Here is a 19242-nt window from a genome sequence, read left to right on the forward strand (position 1 = left end):
AAATTCACAATAATGGGGCAGGATCTGCAATAGAAGAAATACTATTTGAGATCATGAGGCGCCTTGGACATTTACAATACATCTGTCTCAGGAAATCATCTTTCAGATCCCAACACCAGCCTCCACGTGGTCTCCAGAGGATTCTCTGCTTTAAGAAAGACTGCAAGTTGGCTGGCTCGTGCCTCCTGTGTCACTGGCCATATTTATAGACATTAAACATGGGTTTCACCAGGGAAAGCACAGTTTCTAGTTCACTATGGGCTCCGCTCGCTCTTGTGTCTAAAGTTATGTTGTAATCCCTCAGAAACAGCTTCTCCCAGGGGAAAGTTAATTTTTATCACCCAAACACTAACCGAAGTTAAAAGCAAAAACAGATGACTTTAATCAGAAACCATCAGATTTTAGGGATTAAATAAAAACGGGGTGGGGATCATGGTTATGACACTAATAGTGTGGGGTTTTTCTGAAATCCCTGATATTGATTCTTTATACTCTTACATGAAAGGAGACAGACTTCCGCTGAGCTCAGATGGTTGTGATAACTGTTCTAGAGAGATAGCGTTAGATTTAACCATATGCACTTGAAATATCAACACCTTAATGTTTTGATTCTGTCCCAGGGAATTGTTTATTAATTTTAGAGAGAGTGGGAGGAAGTGAGAGAGAGCGCGCAAAAAGAAGAAACATCGATTTAAAAAAAAAAAAAAGGAACATGGATTAATTGCCTCCTCTTTGCTTTCTGAACAAGGATCAAATTTGCAAGCTAGTTAAGTGCCCTTATCATGAATCAAACAGGCCCCTAATTTGTGGTGCTGTGCTTTATGGGAGGAGGCTCCAACCCACTGAGCCCCCTGAGCAGGGCAGCACCTTATTCTTAATGTTTCCTTTAGGAGAGTAAGTTAGTATGACTCAGCATTTGTGGGGTCCCAAACCTTCTGTGCTTTGGGAGGCACTTAATAATAGCAGAAAATCACTCTCTGTCCAGTATTGGGTTATTTTGCATGGCTGCCCAAGGCCTTGAAAGAAATTCTACATGAATTTGTGGTTCTAATTTTCAGCCTGGTGCCTCTCTTATTATTGAGTTCAATGGTCACCCAGGAGAGGAGTCCTTTGTTGTGCCCGTGGGAACAGTATAAATTATATTGTCTGTTCACAGTAAGTATTCCAGAATTCTCACCAATGTTTAGGAGGGTTCTTCCCCACATACTGTAGAGGAGCCATGTGCCATGATGTAAGAAATTTTATAGGCTGGTGTCACTTGTTGTAAGACTCGGAGGTTTAAATGGAACTAACGTTAGGACAGAAACACTATTCATAGTGAGTGGGAAAGACCGGTAAATTAGATGAAAAGTGCCTGTTCTTTACGTTTTCCACAAATGATCCAAGGTCTGTGGCTTGTGTGATGTCTGCTTACAGACATTCTCAGGGCCTCCATAGCTGTTTTCTGTGGCTAAAGTCATTGGCAGAGAAAATAAGCACAGATTTTTGGATTCCCCTGGCCCATCTAGGGTGTTCACTTCAAGGTTTCCTCATCTGGCAAGACCTCGAAGCTAGAGGAAGAATATTCCTATAATCAGTCCCAGGACGTATTTTTGTAACCGGTCAGCATTCCTGTGGATTCAGAGGGCCATAGTCTTCACTGCTTGCCGATATTTGCTGCTCCTGTGGCAAGGCTGTTCCTCCCAGGAAATTAGGGGAGAGATGGTAGAGCCCATATAGGGTTACCATTTTAATTTCCTAACAAGCCAGGGATATCCAGGTCTTTACTTGGAAGTGCTTGTTAAAGCTCCATTGAGTATATTTATAACTAAAATGCACTCTTCTAATGTGTACTATGTGGTGAGCTTGAACATGTGGATAAAGCTGTAAAAATGTCACATGTGAGATAAACGTATCTCTCACCCACATACAGGTTAGGACTCGTAGGTTCTCAACCTTCCTAATGCCGCGACCTTTTAATACAGTTCCTCATGTTGTGGTGTTCCCCGATTTCATGTTACAAATTGAACATAATGAAAGCATAGTGATTAATCACCAAAACAATATGTAATGATATATGTGTTTTCCGATGGTCTTAGGCGACCCCTGGGAAAGGGTCGTTCAACCCCCAAAGGGGTCACGACCCACAGGTTGAGAACCGCTGGGTTAGGTCAAAAGTAGGCTTACAGATGTTAGTATGCAAAACACAGAGTTTATTCTCCCTTTTAAAATATGTCTTTTATATAGTTAAAATATTTTTATTGACCTTTTAGAAAGAGTGGAAGAGAGAGAGACAAACAGCAATATGAGAAAGAAACATTGAACTGCTGCCTCCTGCACGTCAACTACAGGGCATCCAGGCAGGCATGAGGGCTGACCTGGAATGGAACCCATGGCAACTCAGGGAAAGGGATGGTGCCCAACCAACTGAAGTACAATGGCCAGGGAAGAGGTTATTCTGGTGTTATTGATTATAAATCCTTATATTATTTTCCATACTAACAACCCTAAACCTACTTTACCACACCCTGTATTTACCTCCTGCCCTTTTATAGTCTCTCTTTCTGCCTTCCCCAGCTCTAAATGCAGTCATTGATTTTCCTTCCTTTACAAGATTAGTTCATATTTTTCATAGTGTTATAAACACTATAATGAGCATATTCTTTAATAAATATGGGACTCTTTCATGCTACACAGTTGTTTTGAGTTTCAACACTAATGCTTATGTGAAAAGTTAATTATTTTTTATTGTTGAGTATTAGTGTGCTCTTTGAACAACCACTTTATCTGTTGATCAGTTTATGGTTTTGGTTATTTTTAGGTTTGAGGTGTTATGAATAAATTTTCTGGGAATATTGGGTTCAGTTCTTTACATAAATGTGCGTTTTCCTTACCTAAGTGTTGCAGTATAAGTGAGTGTTTTGCTTTGAATATATGCAGAACTGTGATCTAAAATGATCCATCCTTTGCCTTCCAAGCCACCCACAGTAATGACAATTCTAGTTTTTCCTTATCTCTGTGAGCTCATGTGATGTTTAATATTTTTAAATTGTCAATCCCAAATTCAATAGTGTTAAGTTGTTTTTTTAATCCATTTTTCTAAAAACATTTTATAGTGAGCATTTCTTTATGCATCTATACACCCTGTCTTTATCTCCTTTGTTGAAAAGTCTTGTCAGAACTTTTGCCCATTTTTAAAATGAATTTATGATTTAATCAATAGGAAGTCATTTCACCATCTAAGACATCTGTTTTCACTTCACTCAATCCTCAAGGACTCAACTGCCTTCTTTGCTATTTGGAACTATATGTTTTGAATACTGGAAGCAAAATTGTTTTTCTCAAATTTTATCCTATGTACAATTTAAAGCCCACTTGCATGATACGCTTATAAGATTAACAATGTAGCTAACATTCCTCACCATTCAGTTTAAGTTGAAGCATTCAATAGTATATTAAGTGAAGTCAAGGTTTGTAGTATTTGTCAATTTTCCTGGTGTAAATACTCTCATCATCATCATCACTTTCAAACTTCCAAAGTGATAGCGCTGAACATTGGCCTGCGAAGATATTTCAGTAGCAAATCATTATATTTATTTCCAACTTATTGATACAGTAGGTACAAGCATGCTTAAGAACATTCGTAATAAAATAGTAAAATAATTGGGAAGTATAAAGTTTTAATCATTTTTTAAAAATTTGATTTAAGTATAATTGATTTAGAATTTACATTAAAAATATTTTTATTGATTTCAGAGAGGAAGGGAGGAATGAGATAGAAACATCAATGATGAGAGTCACTGATAGGCTGCCTCCTGCATGCCTCACAATGGGGATCCAGCTCACCTGAGCATGTGTCCTGACTAGAAATGCAACCGTGACCTCCAGTTTCATAGATCAATGCTCAACCATTGAGCCACCACTGTCCAGGCTCTCCTAAGCTTTTAAGGGATCCTGTTTGACCTGCAAACAGGGCTGCAATGAGCAGTGACAGCTCATCCCAGGCTAACCCCCTAAACTCGCACTCAAGGCCGCCTTTTCTCTGATTCACCAGTGAGCTCACAGCAGCCCCCCTTTTCCCTCATTTACTGGTATTTCCCACAAGTTTCTAGGAGCCAAAGGAGCCAGGCCTCATCTCTCTGCTGTTCCTTGTTCTATTCTAAGCCCTAGTTTTTTTCATTATCCCCATCTTTAATAAATGTTCCCTCAAAATCTCTGAACTCCTGTTGTGAAATCTTTTCTGCGTGAATTCAAGAACCCAAACAGTACAGGTCAAGCTGAGGCAGATCTGCTCCAGGCTGGTTTCTGTTTCCTCAAAGTTATGCCTGGGTCATCTTCTATAAAGACAGAACAAGGCATGATTTTGCTTCAAGAACTTGGGAGAAAATATGATGGTCCTCATTCACATTGATGTTGTTGAGTGAAATCAATCTTAACACTATTCTTTTTTTTATTGATTTTTTAGAGAGAGAGGGAGACAGAGAAACATCAATGATGAGAGAGAATCATTGACCAGATGCCTCCAGAATTCCCCCTACTTGGATGGAGACCCAACCTGGGCATGTGTGTTGACCTGGAATTGAACCAGCGATATCTTGGTTCATGGGTCTACACCCAACCACTGAGCCACACTGACTGTGCACACTATTCTTTTTTATTGTTCACTCTATTACACGTGTGCCCAATTTCTGCCACACTCCTCCCTCTTTTTCTCCGTCTACCCTGCCCCCCCTGCTTTTAGGCCCTCACCTCATTATTGTATATGTTCATGGCCTCTGTGTATATGTATATACTCCTTAAAAATATTTTCTTATTGATTCTTGAGAGTGGAAGGGAAAGGGAGAGATAAAAACATCAATAATGAGAGAAAATCACTGATTAACTGGCTCCTGCACCTCCCCATTCCCACAGTGTGAATTAGGCCTGCAAAACATGTATGTGCCCTGACCAGGAAAAGAACCAGTATGACATGACCTCATCATTTGTGAAATAGAATGAACAGCATAGATTGATGAACAAAAATAGATTCAGAGACATAGAAGCATCGAACAGACCGACAAACTTCAGAGGCAAGGCAGGGGAGGGGGTTAGGGGTTGGGTACAAGATCAACCAAAGGACTTGTGTGCATGCATATAAGCAGCACCAATGTATACACACACTAGGGAGGTGAGGGCATGTGCTGGGGAGTGGGGGTGGCCAGGGAGAAGCCAATGGAGGAAAAAGGAGACATATGTAGTAATATATGTAATACTTTAAACCAGCGGTTCTCAACCTGTGGGTTGCGACCCTTTTGGGGGTCGAACGACCCTTTCCCAGGGGTTCGCTAAGACCATCGGAAAACACATATATAATTACATATTGTTTTTGTGATTAATTACTATGCTTTCATTATGTTCAATTTGTAACAATGAAAGTACATCCTGCATATCAGATATTTACATTATGATTCATAACAGTAGCAAAATTTCAGTTATGAAGTAGCAACGAAAACAATTTTATGGTTGGGGGTCACCACAACATGAGGAACTGTATTAAAGGGTCATGGCATTAGGAAGGTTGAGAACCACTGCTTTAAACAATAAAGAATTAAAAAATAAATAAATAAAAACCAAAAAAACAAACAAACCATGGCCTCCTTGTTCATAGCTTGAGGCTCAACCATTGAGCAAACCAGCTGAGCTATATTATTTTAAAATTTCAAAAAAAGTACATGTATTTTTTATTGTTGATAGTATTACAAATGTCTCCCATTTCGCCCCTGTATATATATTCTTTGGTGGATCTCTTGCATTCCTCCCCCTCTTCACCTCGGAGATGCCTCAGTCTGTTCCATTTAGCCAGGCTTCTGGTCTCATCTTGTCCCTCCCCAGGCATCACTCCCTGCACCACATCTTCATGCCCCAAGTCATTGGCTGGGATGCTACTATTCCCCTTGGCGGTGGAGAAAACTACATTACCCAGAAGGACATGCGCCGACGTGGGCGGAGATAAAGCACATTTTGCTGTCTGTGCATCCGGTTAAGGCGGGACTTCCGCCTTCCTCCTCGCGGTGGTCATATTCTCCTCTCAGGTCTTTGTTCAAACTCACAGGCTTCAGGGCGCTGGTCGGGAGGAGGAGGAGGCCTGGGAGGCAGCGCGCCTGCCGTGCGGGGTGTGTCTGAGGCTCCTTGAGCCCAACAGCCCGAGATTGGGGTCCCCGTGCCTCCCGGACTCCTCTCTGCGCACAGCGTCCCCGCAGCCGGACGCCATTTCACCCTCCAGCCTTGGGGACCGGCCTCTCAGGTCCCGCCGCCCAGGTCCCCGCGCTCAGAATGGTGAGTCCCTCGTGGGTGACACATGGCTGAGGGGGGAAGAGGGGGAAAGGCCGCAGGGCCGCCTTGTGAGGACGTGATGGTGCGACTGCGCAGGGAGGACTCGGGACCCGGGCCTGTTGTGGGTGTAAACTTGCAGCCGTGGGCAAACTACGGCCCGCGGGCCAGATCCGGCCGGTTTGAAATGAATAAAACTAAAAAAAAAGACCGTACCCTTTTATGTAATGATGTTTACTTTGAATTTATATTAGTTCACGCACACACTCCATCCATGCTTTTGTCCCGGCCTCCGGTCCAGTTTAAGAACCCACTGTGGCCTTGAGTCAAAAAGTTTGCCCGCCCCTTAAAGGCATCAAAGAGACGAGGTGTGGTTTACAGGAGGAGTTTTCCTTTCACTCTCAGGACGCTGGGGCCATAGATGGTTGTGAAAAGAAGAGACACATTTTCTGAGGCCGGATTCTAACTTTTCCTAACATTGCTCAGAGGAAGGACAGCCTGGAGGACAGAGGACAGCAGTGTGGACAGGGAGGGGAAGTCCTGTCAATGATAAGGGAACTGGCAGAGTGAGCCCTGAGGACTGAGCCCGGAGATAACACAGGCATCTGGAGGGCACCTGGCCTCGGGGCTGGGCAAGGGCACTGAGCAGCCTGAGCCCATAGAGCCTGGTGGGTGCCAGGCTGACAACAGACCGTTTTCTTTCCACAAATTTTTCCAAATGCAGAATGAATTAGGTGCACGGGTTTGTGGAGCGTATTTCAGGGCCTCACCCCCTTGTGGCCTCTGAGATAGTGGAGTCCTGGGACTGTCAGCCGCTCTTGGAGCCCTTGGACCTGGGGACTTGGAACGGACACTCAACCCAGACTCCTAAAGCCAGGACTAGGGCTTCATGACGTGGACCTGGTTTGTGGCAACCAGTGTAATGAGTGCGAGGTCCTCCAGACACAGGGTCCAGAATGTGCAAAGGCTTGGAGTGAGGAGCTGAATCAGGAACCTGCAGTCATACTTTTTAAAGTACAACTATATTTTTATTGATATTAGATGTAGAAAGGAAGGGAGAGGGAGAGAGAGAAACAGGGATGAGCAAGAAGCAAGGATTGGTTGCTACCTGCACAACCCCTACTGTGGATCCAGCCCACGACCGAGGCATGTGACCTCACCAGTGCGTGGGTCTATGCTCAACCCACTGAGACACATCAGCCAGGACTGTAGATCACTTTAATACAGGGAATCATGGTCAATTGGTCATGGTAGTAATAGCTCAGAAGTGACAGCGTGAACCTGAGGACTGGCTTTCTTTTACTTTTTTAAAAAATTTCTTTATTGAAGAAGTTATTACATATGTGTCCTTATCCCCCCATTTACCCCCCACCCTCCCACTTATGCTTTCACCCCCCTATTGTCTGAGTCCATTGGTTAAGCTTCTATGCATGCATACAAGTCCTTTGGTTGATCTCTCCCCCTTAACCCCACCCTCCCCTACTTTCCCCCTGAGGTTTGATGGTCTGATCGATGCTTCTCTGTCTCTGGATCTAAACTTTTTATTTTGATGTCGTCCCATTTGTATATTTTCTTTTTAGTTTCCATTGCCCTAGGAGCTGTATCGGTGAAGTTATTGCGTCGGCATATGTCTGTTTTTGTTCCTCAGTTTATGTTGGTCATTATATTACATGAATGAGTGAGATCATGTGCTATTTATCTTTCTCTGACTGGCTTATTTCACTTTAGCACAATGCTCTCCAGTTCCATCCATGCTGTTGCAAATGGTAAGAATTCCTTCTCTTTTACCACAGCGTAGTATTCCATTGTGTAGATGTACCGCAGTTTTCTAATCCACTCATCTGCTGAGGGGCACTTAGGCTGTTTCCAAATTTTAGCTATGGTGAATTGTGCTGCTATGAACAGAGGGGTGCATATATCCTTTCTGATTGGTGTTTCTAGCTTCTTGGGATATATTCCTAGAAGTGGGATCACTGGGTCAAATGGGAGTTCCATTATAGTTTTTTGGGGAGACTCCATACCGTTCTCCACAGTGGCTGCACCAGTCTGCATTCCCACCAGCAGTGCACGAGGGTTCCTTTTTCTCCGAATCCTCGCCAACACTTGTTGTTTGTTGATTTATTGATGATAGCCATTCTGACAGGTGTGAGATGGTACCGCATTGTCGTTATGATTTGCATCTCTTGTATGATTAGTGACTTTGAGCATGTTTTCATATGTCTCTTGGCCTTCCTTCTGTCTTCTTTTGAAAAGTATCTATTTAGGTCCATTGCCCATTTTTTGGTTGGGTTGTTTATCTTCCTTTTGTTAAGTTGTATGAGTTCCCTGTAAGTGTTGGTGATTAAACCCTTATCAGAGATAACATTGGCAATATGTTCTCCCATGCAGTGGGCTTTCTTGTTGTTTTGTTGATGGTTTCTTTTGCTGTGCAGACACGCTTTTTTTAAAAATATATTTTATTGATTTTTCACAGAGAGGAATGGGGAGAGAGAACTAGAAACGTTGATGAGAAAGAAACATCGATCAGCTGCCTCCTGCACATCTCCCACTGGGGATGTGCCCGCAACCCAGGTACATGCCCTTGACCGGAATCAAACCTGGGACCTTTCAGTCCACAGGCCGACACTCTATCCACTGAGCCAAACCGGCTTCGGCTGTGCAGAAGCTTTTTATTTTGATGTAGTCCCATTTGTTTATTTTCTCTTTCGTTTCCAATGCCCTAAGCGCTGTATCAGTGAAGACATTGCTTCAGCATATGTCTGAGATTTTGTTGCCTGTGGATTCCTCTAGTAAAGTGATGGCGAACCTTTTGAGCTCGGCGTGTCAGCATTTCGAAAAACCCTAACTTAACTCTGGTGCCGTGTCACATATAGAAATTTTTTGATATTTGCAACCATAGTAAAACAAAGACTTATATTTTTGATATTTATTTTATATATTTAAATGCCATTTAACAAAGAAAAATCAACTGAAAAAATGAGTTCGCGGGACACCTCTGACACGCGTGTTATAGGTTCGCCATCACTGCTCTAGTATTTTTATGTTTTCCTGTTTTATGTTTAAGTTCTTTATCCATTTTGAGTTTATTTTTGTGCATGGTGTAAGTTGGTGGTCTAGTTTCATTTTTTTTTGCATGTATCTGTCCAATTTTCCCAACACCATTTATTGAAGAGACTGTCTTGACTCCATTGTATGTTCTTGCCTCTTTTGTCAAACATTAATTGAGCATAGTGGTTTGGGTCGATTTCTGGGTTCTCTATTCTATTCCATTGATCTATATGTCTGTTCTTGAGCCAGTACCAAGCTGTTTTGAATACAGTGGCTTTGTAATACAGCTTGATATCTGGTATTGAGATCCCACCTACTTTGATCTTCTTTCTCAGGATTGCTGCAGCTATTCGGGGTCTTTTTTTATTCCAGATGAATTTTTTTGAATGTTTGTTCTAGATCTGTGAAGTATGCCGTTGGTATTTCAATGGGAAGTGCATTGAATCTATAGATTGCTTTGGGTAGTATGGACATTTTAATGATGTTGATTCTAACAATCCATGAGCAGAGTCTGTTCTTCCGTCTGGTTATGTCTTCTTCTATCTCTTTTTTCAGTTCCCTATAGATTTCCATGTATAGGTCTTTTACCTCCTTAGTTAAGTTTATTCCTAGGTATCTTAATTATTTTTGGTGCGATGGTCAACGGGATTGCTTTTTTAGTCTCTTTTTCTGTAAGTTCACTATTGGTGTATAGAAATTCCATACATTTCTTGGTGTTAATTTTGTATCCTGCTACCTTGCCAAATTCATTTATTAAGTCTAATAATTTTTTGATGGAGTCTTTAGGATTTTCTCTATACAGTATCATGTCATTTACAAATATGGACAGTTTTACGTCTTCTTTTCCAATTTGTATGCCTTTTATTCCTTCTTCTTGTGTGATTGCAATGGCTAGTACTTCCAGTCGAGTAGGAGTGGTGAGAGTTGGCATCCTTGTGTGGTTCCTGTTCTTAGGGAAAATAGTTTTAGTTTTTGCCCATTGAGTATGATGTTGGCTGTGGGTTTGTTATATGTGGCTTTTATTATGTTGAGATATGATCTTTTATTCCCACCTTGCTGAGTGTTTTTATCAAGAAAGGGTGTTAGATTTTGTCAAATGCTTTTCCTGCATTAATTGATATGACTATGTGATTTTTATGTGTCGGTTTTTTAATGTGATGTATCACGTTTATTGATTTGCGGTTGTTGTACCATCTTTGCATCCCCAGGATAAATCCTACTTGGTCATGGTGTATGATCTTTCTGATGTACTGCTGGATCCAATTTGCTAGAATTTTATTGAGGATGTTGGCATCTGTTCATGAAGGATATTGGCCTGTAATTCTTTTTATTGTGTTGTCTTTATCTGGTTTTGGTATTAGGGTGATGCTGGCTTCATAGAATGAACTTGAAAGTGTTCCTTCCTCTTGACTTTTTTGGAATAGTATGAGGAACATAGGTTTTAGTTCTTCATTGAATGTTTGGTAAATCTCCCCTGTGAAGCCGTCTGGCCCCGAGCTTTTGTTTGCTGGAAGCTTTTTGATGACTGCTTCAATTTCTTGTATAGTTATTGGCCTATTGTGATTTTTAGATTCTTCCTGATTGAGTATTGGAATGTTGTATTTTTCTAGGAATATGTCCATTTCCTCTAGGTTGTCTAGTTTGTTGGAATAGAGTTGTTCATAGTATTTTTTAGCAATCCTTTGTATTTCTGTGGGGTCTGATGTAATTTTGCCTCTTTTCATTTCTGATTTTGTTTATTTGGGTCCTCTCTCTTTGCTTCTTGTTGAGCCTCTCTAGAGGTTCCTCAATCTTGTTTATCCTTTTTAAAGAACCAGCTCTCGGTTTCAATGATCTTTTGAATTGTTTTTTTGGTTTCCATGTCATTGATTTCTGCTCTGATCTTTATTATGTCCTTCCGTCTGCTCACTCTGGGCTTTTCTTGTCGCTCTTCTTCTAATTCTTTAAGTGGTAGAGTAGATGATTTACTACCATTTTTCTTGTTTTGTGAGGTAGCCTGTAGAGCTATAAACTTCCCTCTCAGGACTACTTTCATTGTTTCTCATAGATTTTGGATTGTTGTGTTTTTATTATCATTAGTTTCCGTGATGCTTTTAATTTCTTCTTTGATCTCTTTGGTAACCCAATCATTGTTTAATAGCATGCTATTCAGCTTCCAAGTGTTTGAATTGTTTGGATTGTTTTTATTGTAGTTTATTTCTAACTAGAGGCCCCGTGCACAAAAATTTGTGCACTGGGGAGGGGGGTGTCCCTCAGCCCCACTTGTGCCCTCTCTCAGTCTAGGACCCCTCAGGAGATAACGACCTGCTGGCTTAGGCCCATTCCTGGGTGGCAGAGGGCAGGCACATTCCCTAGGTGCCTGCCCCGCAGCTCCTGGTCGGGCTCAGAGCAGGGCCGATTGGGGAGTTGGGGCACCGCCCCCTGTCATGCACAGAGCAGGGCCAATCAGGAGGTTGCGATGCCACCCTCAGTCACGCTCAGGGTAGGGCCGATTGGGGGGTTGGGGTGCCGCCCCCTGTCACACTCAAGGCAGGGTCGATAGGGAGGTTGCGGCACCACCCCCGTCACGCACAGAGCAGGGCGGATCAGGGGGTTGGGTCGCTGCCCCCGTCACGGACAGAGCAGGGCCTATTAGGGGGTTGGGAGCTCCCCCCTGTCACGCACAGAGCAGGGCCGATCAGGAGTTTGCGATGCCACCCTCAGTCACGCTCAGGGTAAGGCCGATTGGGGGGTTGGGGCGCCGCCCCCTCTCACCCACAGAGCAGGGCCCATGGGGGGGTTGGGGCACTCCCCCCTGTCACACTCAGGGCCGGGCTGATGGGGAGGTTGTGGCTCCACCGCGTCACACACAGATCAGGGCCCATGGGGGGGTTGGGGCGCCACACCCTGTCACACACAGTGCAGGGCCCATCAAGGGGTTGGGGAGCTTCCCCTTATCAGGCACAGAGCAGGGCCGATCAGGGGGTTGGGGCGCCTTCCCCTGTCACAAACAGAGCAGGGCGGATAGGGAGGTTGTGGCGCCGCCCCCTGTCACACACAGAGCCACAGAGCCACAGAGCGATCAGGTGGTTTGGGCGCTGCCCCCTGTCACGCTGCTCCATGGGCCGGGAGGCCTTGTGGCTCCAGTGATCCCAGTGCTAAGAGGCCTCGCTGCTCCGCTGATCCCGGTGCTAGGAGGACTCGCGGCTCCACTGATCCCAGTGCTGGGAGGCATATTACCCTTTTACTATATAGGATAGAGGCCTGGTGCTCGGGTGGGGGCCTGCTGGTTTGCCCTGAAGGGTGTCCTGGATCAGGGTGGGGGTTCCGCTTGGGTGCCTGGCCAGCCTGGATGAGGGGATGATGGCTGTTTGCAGCTGGTCACACCCCCTTCAGGGTGGGGGTCCCCACTGGGGTGCCTGGCCAGCCTGGGTGAGGGGATGATGGCTGTTTGCAGCTGGTCACACCCCCTTTAGTGTGGGGGTCCCCACTGGGGTGCCTGGCCAGTCTGGGTGAGGGGCTGAGGGCCGTTTTCAGGCTGGCGGGTGACTGAAGTTCCCAACCTCTCCTTTTTTTTTTATTTTTTATTCGGGGATTTATTTACCTTCTATGGCTGTCACTGGAGCTGAGAGCCGGCTTTAGCTGTGAGACCTCGGCTGCTGAAAGCAGGTTTCTGGGCTTTGTTTACCTTCTGTATTTGAAACTTTGTTGCGACTCCAGCTCTGAGATCCCGGCTGGCTGAAAGCAGGTATCTCGGGTTTTGTTTAGCTTCTATATTTGTAGCAATGTTTCTTAGAGAGCAGCTCAGAGTCCAGCAGCAGCAGGCGGGGAAGCTTGGCTTCCGCCATCACTGGAGCAAGCAAGCCTCCTGTTCGCGTCAGGTGCCTGGCTGCCGGCTGCCATCTTGGTTGGCAGTTAATTTGCATATCGCCCTGATTAGCCAATGGGAAAGGCAGCGAAGTTATGGCTAATTACCATGTTTCTCTTTTATTAGATAGGATGTTATGCCATTGTGGTCTGAGAAGATGCTTGATATGATTTCAATCTTCAATTTGAGGAAACTTTGCTTGTGACCCAATATGTGGTCTATTGTTTAAAATGTCCCGTGTGTACTTAGAAGAACATAAATTCCATGGCATTGGGGTGAAATGTTCTGAAAATGTCAATTAAGTCCATCTGATCTAGTGAGTCATTTAGGATTGCTGTTTCTTTGCTGATTTTTTTGTCTAGAGCATTGATCCAGTGATGTCAGTGGTGTATTAAAGTCCCCTACTATGATTGTATTGTTGTCGATCTCTCCTTTGATATCTTCCAGGAGTTTTTTTTAATGTATTTGTTGCTCCTGCATTGGGTGCATATATTTTTATCAGGGTTGTCTCCTCTTGTTATATCATTCCCATTAATATTATGAAGTGGCCATCTTTATCTCTTGTTATGTCCCTTATTTTGAGGTCTATTTTGTCATATGTAAATATTGCTACCCTGGCTTTTTTTTTTCATTTCTATTTTCCTGAAAGATATTTTTCCATCCCTTCACTTTCAGTCTGTGTGAATCCCTTGTTCTGAGGTGTGTCTCATGTAGACAGCATATATATAGGTCATGTTCTTTTTATCCATTCAGCTGCTCGATGTCTTTTGATTGGAGCATTTAGTTCGTTTATGTTTAAAGTTACTGGTAGTTATTTGTAGCCATTTTTATTTTTTGTACCTGTGTTCTTTCTTCCCTTGTTATTTCTTCTTTTTACACCATTCCCTTTAGCATTTCTTGCATTGCTGGCTTGGTAGTGATAAATTCCCTTAGCTTGTTTTGTATGTGAAGATCCTTATTTCCCCTTCAATTTTCAATGATAGCCTTGTTGGAGAGAGTATTCTTGGACTTAGTCCCTTTCTTTGTATCACTTTGTAAATTTCCTTCCATTCTTTTCTGGCCTGATGTGTTTCTGTTGGGAAGTCATTTGATAATCTAATGGTTTAGAGCCCTTGTACGTAACTTTCTGTTTCTCTCTTGCATCCTTTATGATTCTCTCTTTGTCCTGAACATTTGCCATGAAAATTATGATGTGTCTTGGTGTGGGTCTTTTCGGGTTCATCTTGTTTGGGACTCTGTGCTTGCATGACTATTTTCTTTTCAACATCAGGGAAGTTTTCTTTTTTTTTCTAAATATATTTCATTGATTTTTTACAGACAGGAAGGGAGAGGGATAGAGAGTTAGAAAAATCGACCAGATGCCTCCTGTGCACCCCCTACTGGAGATATACCTGCAAACAAGGTACATGCCCTTCACCAGAATAGAATCCGGGACTCTTCAGTCCACAGGCGGAAGCTCTAGCCACTGAGCCAAACTGGTCAGGGCCAGGGAAGTTTTCTGACATTATTTCTTCAAATGGGTTTTCTAACTATTGTTCCTCTTCCTGTTGTTCTGGCACCCCTATTATTTGTATGTTGATCGTTTCATGTTGTCCCATAGCTCCCTTAGGTTCTCCTGCTGTCTTTTAATTTTTTTTTCCAATTTCAGTTCAGTTTGGTTGTATTCTGCTTCCCTGTCTTCTAATTCACTAATTTGGTCTTCCACTTCTCCTACTCTACTGCTGAAACATTACATGGTATTTTTTATTGCAGCTATGTCATTCTTTATTTCTTCTTGATTCTTACATAAGTTATTTCTTTTTTTCATCCATCCTGTTTATGAACTGTATGATGCTTATTCTGAATTCTTTTTCTGACATATTGCATGCCTCTGTTCTACTTAGCTGCTTATCTGGTGATGCCTCCTTTTCTTTCCTTTGGGGGTTTCTTTGTGTACCCATTTTTTATCTCACCGACAGATCTAGATATGGATTCTTGCAGGCCCTGTTCCTTGGGTGGCAGTGGCTCCTCGGGCTGCATTTGCCCACTGGGCCTTCACAGCAGCAACTGCTTCTCAGTTGGCAGTGGCTCCTATAATGGGTGCTGTTCGCAGCAGTGGTGGCTCCTCTGGTGGGTGGGGGAGGGCTGCTCGCACAGCTGCTGCTCCTCAGACTGGGGTGGGCTGCTCAAGAGGCTGCTGCTTCTCGGATGGGGGCAGGCTGCGCATGCTACTGCTCCTCAGAGGGTGGCGGGCTACTTATGTGGCTGTTGCTCCTTGGACAGGGGTGGACTGCTCACGTAGCTGCTACTCCTTTGATGGGGGCTGGCTGCGCGTGGCTGCTGCTCCTCGGATGGGGTGAAGATTTCTTTATATACCCTGTGAAATTTAGAGGTAACTGTAATGATCCAGATATTTAAGGGTTACAGTGACAATATCTTGTTAGGAGTCCTTATCAGATGTGTGGATAGCCACGACTCCTTTAGCATCCAGCTGGCGGGAGGCTCCCTGGCGCCAAAGCACCCGCTGCACACTATGGGCGAGGCCAGAGGGTAGAATGCTTGCTGGCCTAGCAATAGCCTCACATTCTGCACCAGGACTGGCTTTCATGCTGTGGCCACTGTTTGTGGGAGGTGGTTGTCATAAGGACAGAAGTTGTTACGTAGAGTGTGGTAGAGAAATAATCATTTTGCAGTGGCAAATACCTTCAAAAGATGAGTGGACCTGAGATTAATTGGAGGCCGAAGAGTAATTCAAATGACAAGAGTCTAGGGTTGGTACATACACGTTTTCTAAACTCTCACCAGGATGTTGTTGTGACCCTCAGTGTGGCCTGGCTTGGGGAGTTGAAGTTCGTTTTGTGGATTAGCTTAGAGCAGTGATGGCGAACCTTTTGAGCTCGGTGTCAGCAGTTTTAAAAACCCTAACTTAACTCTGGTGCCGTGTCACATATAGAAATTTTTTGATATTTGCAACCATAGTAAAACAAAGATTTGTATTTTTGATATTTATTTTATAGATTTAAATGCCATTTAGCAAAGAAAAATCAACCAAAAAAATGAGTTCATGTGTCACTTCTGACATGTGTGTCATAGGTTCGCCATCAGTGGCTTAGAGGCTTGAGTGAGACTCACTGGGCATGGTGCAGAGGGCCATCGGGGCTGGGACTTGAGTGAAGGTTAAGTGAGGGATGTTGGCTGTGACTAGTGAAGGGACATCAAGTGCAGCATAACAGGAGGTGGGCTATGGATATCTGAGATCTGATTGTTCTTAATAGTTGGGGTTGAAGGGAAAAAAAACAGTCATGGAGAGAGGCTTACATAGCACCACTCAAGGCTGCCACTATGAGTGTGGACTATCAGAAACTGGGCAGTACTTGATCCTGATTCAGTTTGGCAACCGTCCTCTGGACCACACATGCTGAGTAATAAGTAAAGGCCGGGAGACGAGTATGGGGGCAGGAGCTGTGGAAGTGCAGGTTTGAGAGAGGTGTGGTAGATGGAGTGATGTGCACTTGGAGAGGGAATGTGAATTCATGGCCACAGCACCATGACATTGACATAAGGGTGAATGAAGGAAGAGTCCATTTCTGATGGTGCCTGGATGGAACAGTAAGGTGAATTTTAGGGTAATTGCCTGTAAAGAGGAGTGTGTGGGTGCTACATTCTAGGTTAAGAGCTTAGGTGCCATTTAACTAACAACCTGCTTTTTGTTGTTGGGAGTGACACACTGGTTGATGGGAATGAGGTAGCATTCATCAGTGTTACTCAGGCTTGTAAATCTCCACTGGCATGGGTAAGGGTGAAGGGTAAGAGAGAAATAGATTATGGAGGGAGGGACCTATATTTTTGGAAAAGAGGTTATTAGGAAATAATATATCCACGCCACGACAATTTCCACTACCTTTGAAGTTGTGCGTCTGGGAAAGAAGCTGTGTGAGAGAAGTGTTGTTCAATAAGAAGACAGTGGCTTTCGTGGGATGAAGGCCTGGTATTTTCTCGGATGTGAAGCGTGCAAAGAGCACATGGGTGGGGAATATGACAGACTTATAATCTTAGGAGTGAATCTGATCATGGGCTGTACTGTCCCCATTATGACAGGATGTGAACTTTGAGGACGTGGCCATTGCCTTCTCTAAAGTGGAGTGGGTGATCCTGGATGATGCTCAGAGACTTCTGTACTATGATGTGATGCTGGAAGTGTTTGCCCTTGTATCATCTGTAGGTAAGACCTTCACATTCTCCCAGTATCCTGAGGTGATGTCCTCTCTTTCTTTACACCTCAGGCGTAGCTTTCTCTCTCCCACAGCCAGAACATGGCCTCTGCTAATGTCCCCCTCTGTCCTGTCAAATGTGCTGTGGCTGCCAGGGATGAGCTGGATGGGGAGCCCTGAGTAAAGGACTACAGGAACATCCCTAACACCCGTAACCTCAAAAAGTACAGGAAGTGTCAGGGAGTCAAGAGCCTAGCAGTGACTTTAATGGGTCCCAGCTTGCACTTTCTCTTCATGGGAAGCTGACAGTGTCCACATGCATGGCTTCTACTTCTGCCCTCTTTCTCTTGGTACACGTTCTTGTGCCACATTATGGTCTTTACGTACATAAACCATGGGCTGTTTTGGTAAGGCCCCCATTCAAATGTATGTAATATTCTCTTCCCTGAATACTATAGCAAGCTGTTTAGCTCTGGCCCAGTGCAGACTACTGACTTCTTCATCAACTGTTCATCTGCATTGGTGCCTCTGCAGTAATCTGCAACGTTGACTTGTACATGTGATATGTGCATAGATGTGCTAATTAATTAGTCCTTGAAACCAGCTACTCCTTTATTGAATTTTACTTGGAGTAAGACCTAATCAACTTCTTCCACACCTTCCCCCCAACCCCCATCCCCGGTAAACAATACGTGCAGAATGCTGTTAGTTGAAGGATGAGCTGGAGATCCATATTCTCATCCATGTGGTGCTTGCCATGTTTGTGTCATATTTCTGGTGAGGCCTCCCTGTTTTGTGATCTTCATTAGTGCAGAAAGTCACAAGAGTCTCTTATTAATCCTTCCTGCACATCTCTTATTTTCAGACAATTGCATGGAACCAACGTGTGATGTGTAACACACTCTTGCAATGGGACTTCCCCCTGCCACCACATTCAACATTCATTTCCTCACCATTTCTCACTTTTCAGGTTGTTGGCATAAAATGGAAGATGAGGAGGCCTGTTCTGATCAGCGAGTATGTATACAAGGCAAGTCACAGGTCAGGACTTCTAAGACAGCTCCAGTCACCCATAAGAACCATCTCTGTAAGCGGTGCTTCTCTCTGTTACAACATATTTTGCACCCGACTGGGTCACATGCAGCATACTTTGAGCAGAAAGCCTTCTGTAGCGACGCATGTGTTGGAAAATTCTGTTTCAGTGTAAACCGTCACCAGCAACAAAAGAATGAATGTGGAGAGGGGCACTGGAAAGAAGCTATGGACAGGGCCTCTTTTGTGAGCAGGTGCAGCTTCTCCTTCCCTTCGGTGCCTTCAACCAGCAGGGAGGTTGGGGAAGACTTGCAATCCAACTCAGAGCTTCCCCAGCACCAGGCCACTCTCAACACTGAGGAGCTACACTGTGGCAGTGAGATTTCACAGGAATTTCTCCGTGGAAAAAGTCATCACCGGTGGGATGAATGTGGAAACGCTGCCAGCCACAACCTGAAAGTTGCTCAGTGTCAGGGTGTGTGTTCTGGAGAACTGATTTATGAGTGTAACAGGTATAGGAAAGTGTTTAGACGAAACTTTAATATCATTCGACACAAGGGAGTTCACACTGGAGAAAAGCAGTATCAGTGTAATGAATGTGGGAAGTTCTTCAGAAAAAGACCTGCACTCGTTAGACACCAGAGAGTTCACACTGGAGAGAAGACATATGTGTGCAAACATTGTGGGAAGTCTTTCAGTTACAACTGTAACCTCAAAAGACACAACAGAGTTCACACAGGAGAAAAGCCATATAAGTGCAGTGATTGTGGGATATCCTTTCGTCAGAAGCCCCACCTCAAGGAACACCTCAGAGTTCACACTGGACAAAAACCGTAT

General features: G+C 44.0%; 1 protein-coding gene across 1 annotated transcript in view; it reads left to right on the forward strand.

Moving 5' to 3' along the window:
* Nucleotides 1-6040: 6040 nt before the first annotated feature.
* LOC138998495 (zinc finger protein 665-like) overlaps nt 6041-19242 on the forward strand; it is a 65103-nt gene continuing 51901 nt past the window's right edge. The window contains exon 1 of the mRNA XM_070400627.1: nt 6041-6294. Within this exon, the coding sequence (XP_070256728.1) occupies nt 6292-6294 (3 nt within the window). The 5' untranslated portion in view covers nt 6041-6291. The remainder of the gene's footprint in view (nt 6295-19242) is intronic.

Source organism: Myotis yumanensis, unplaced genomic scaffold (genome assembly GCF_028538775.1).
Source record: "Myotis yumanensis isolate MYYU_CA2020_CCGP unplaced genomic scaffold, mMyoYum1.0.hap1 SCAF_20, whole genome shotgun sequence".
NCBI classification, from domain to species: Eukaryota; Metazoa; Chordata; class Mammalia; order Chiroptera; family Vespertilionidae; genus Myotis; species Myotis yumanensis.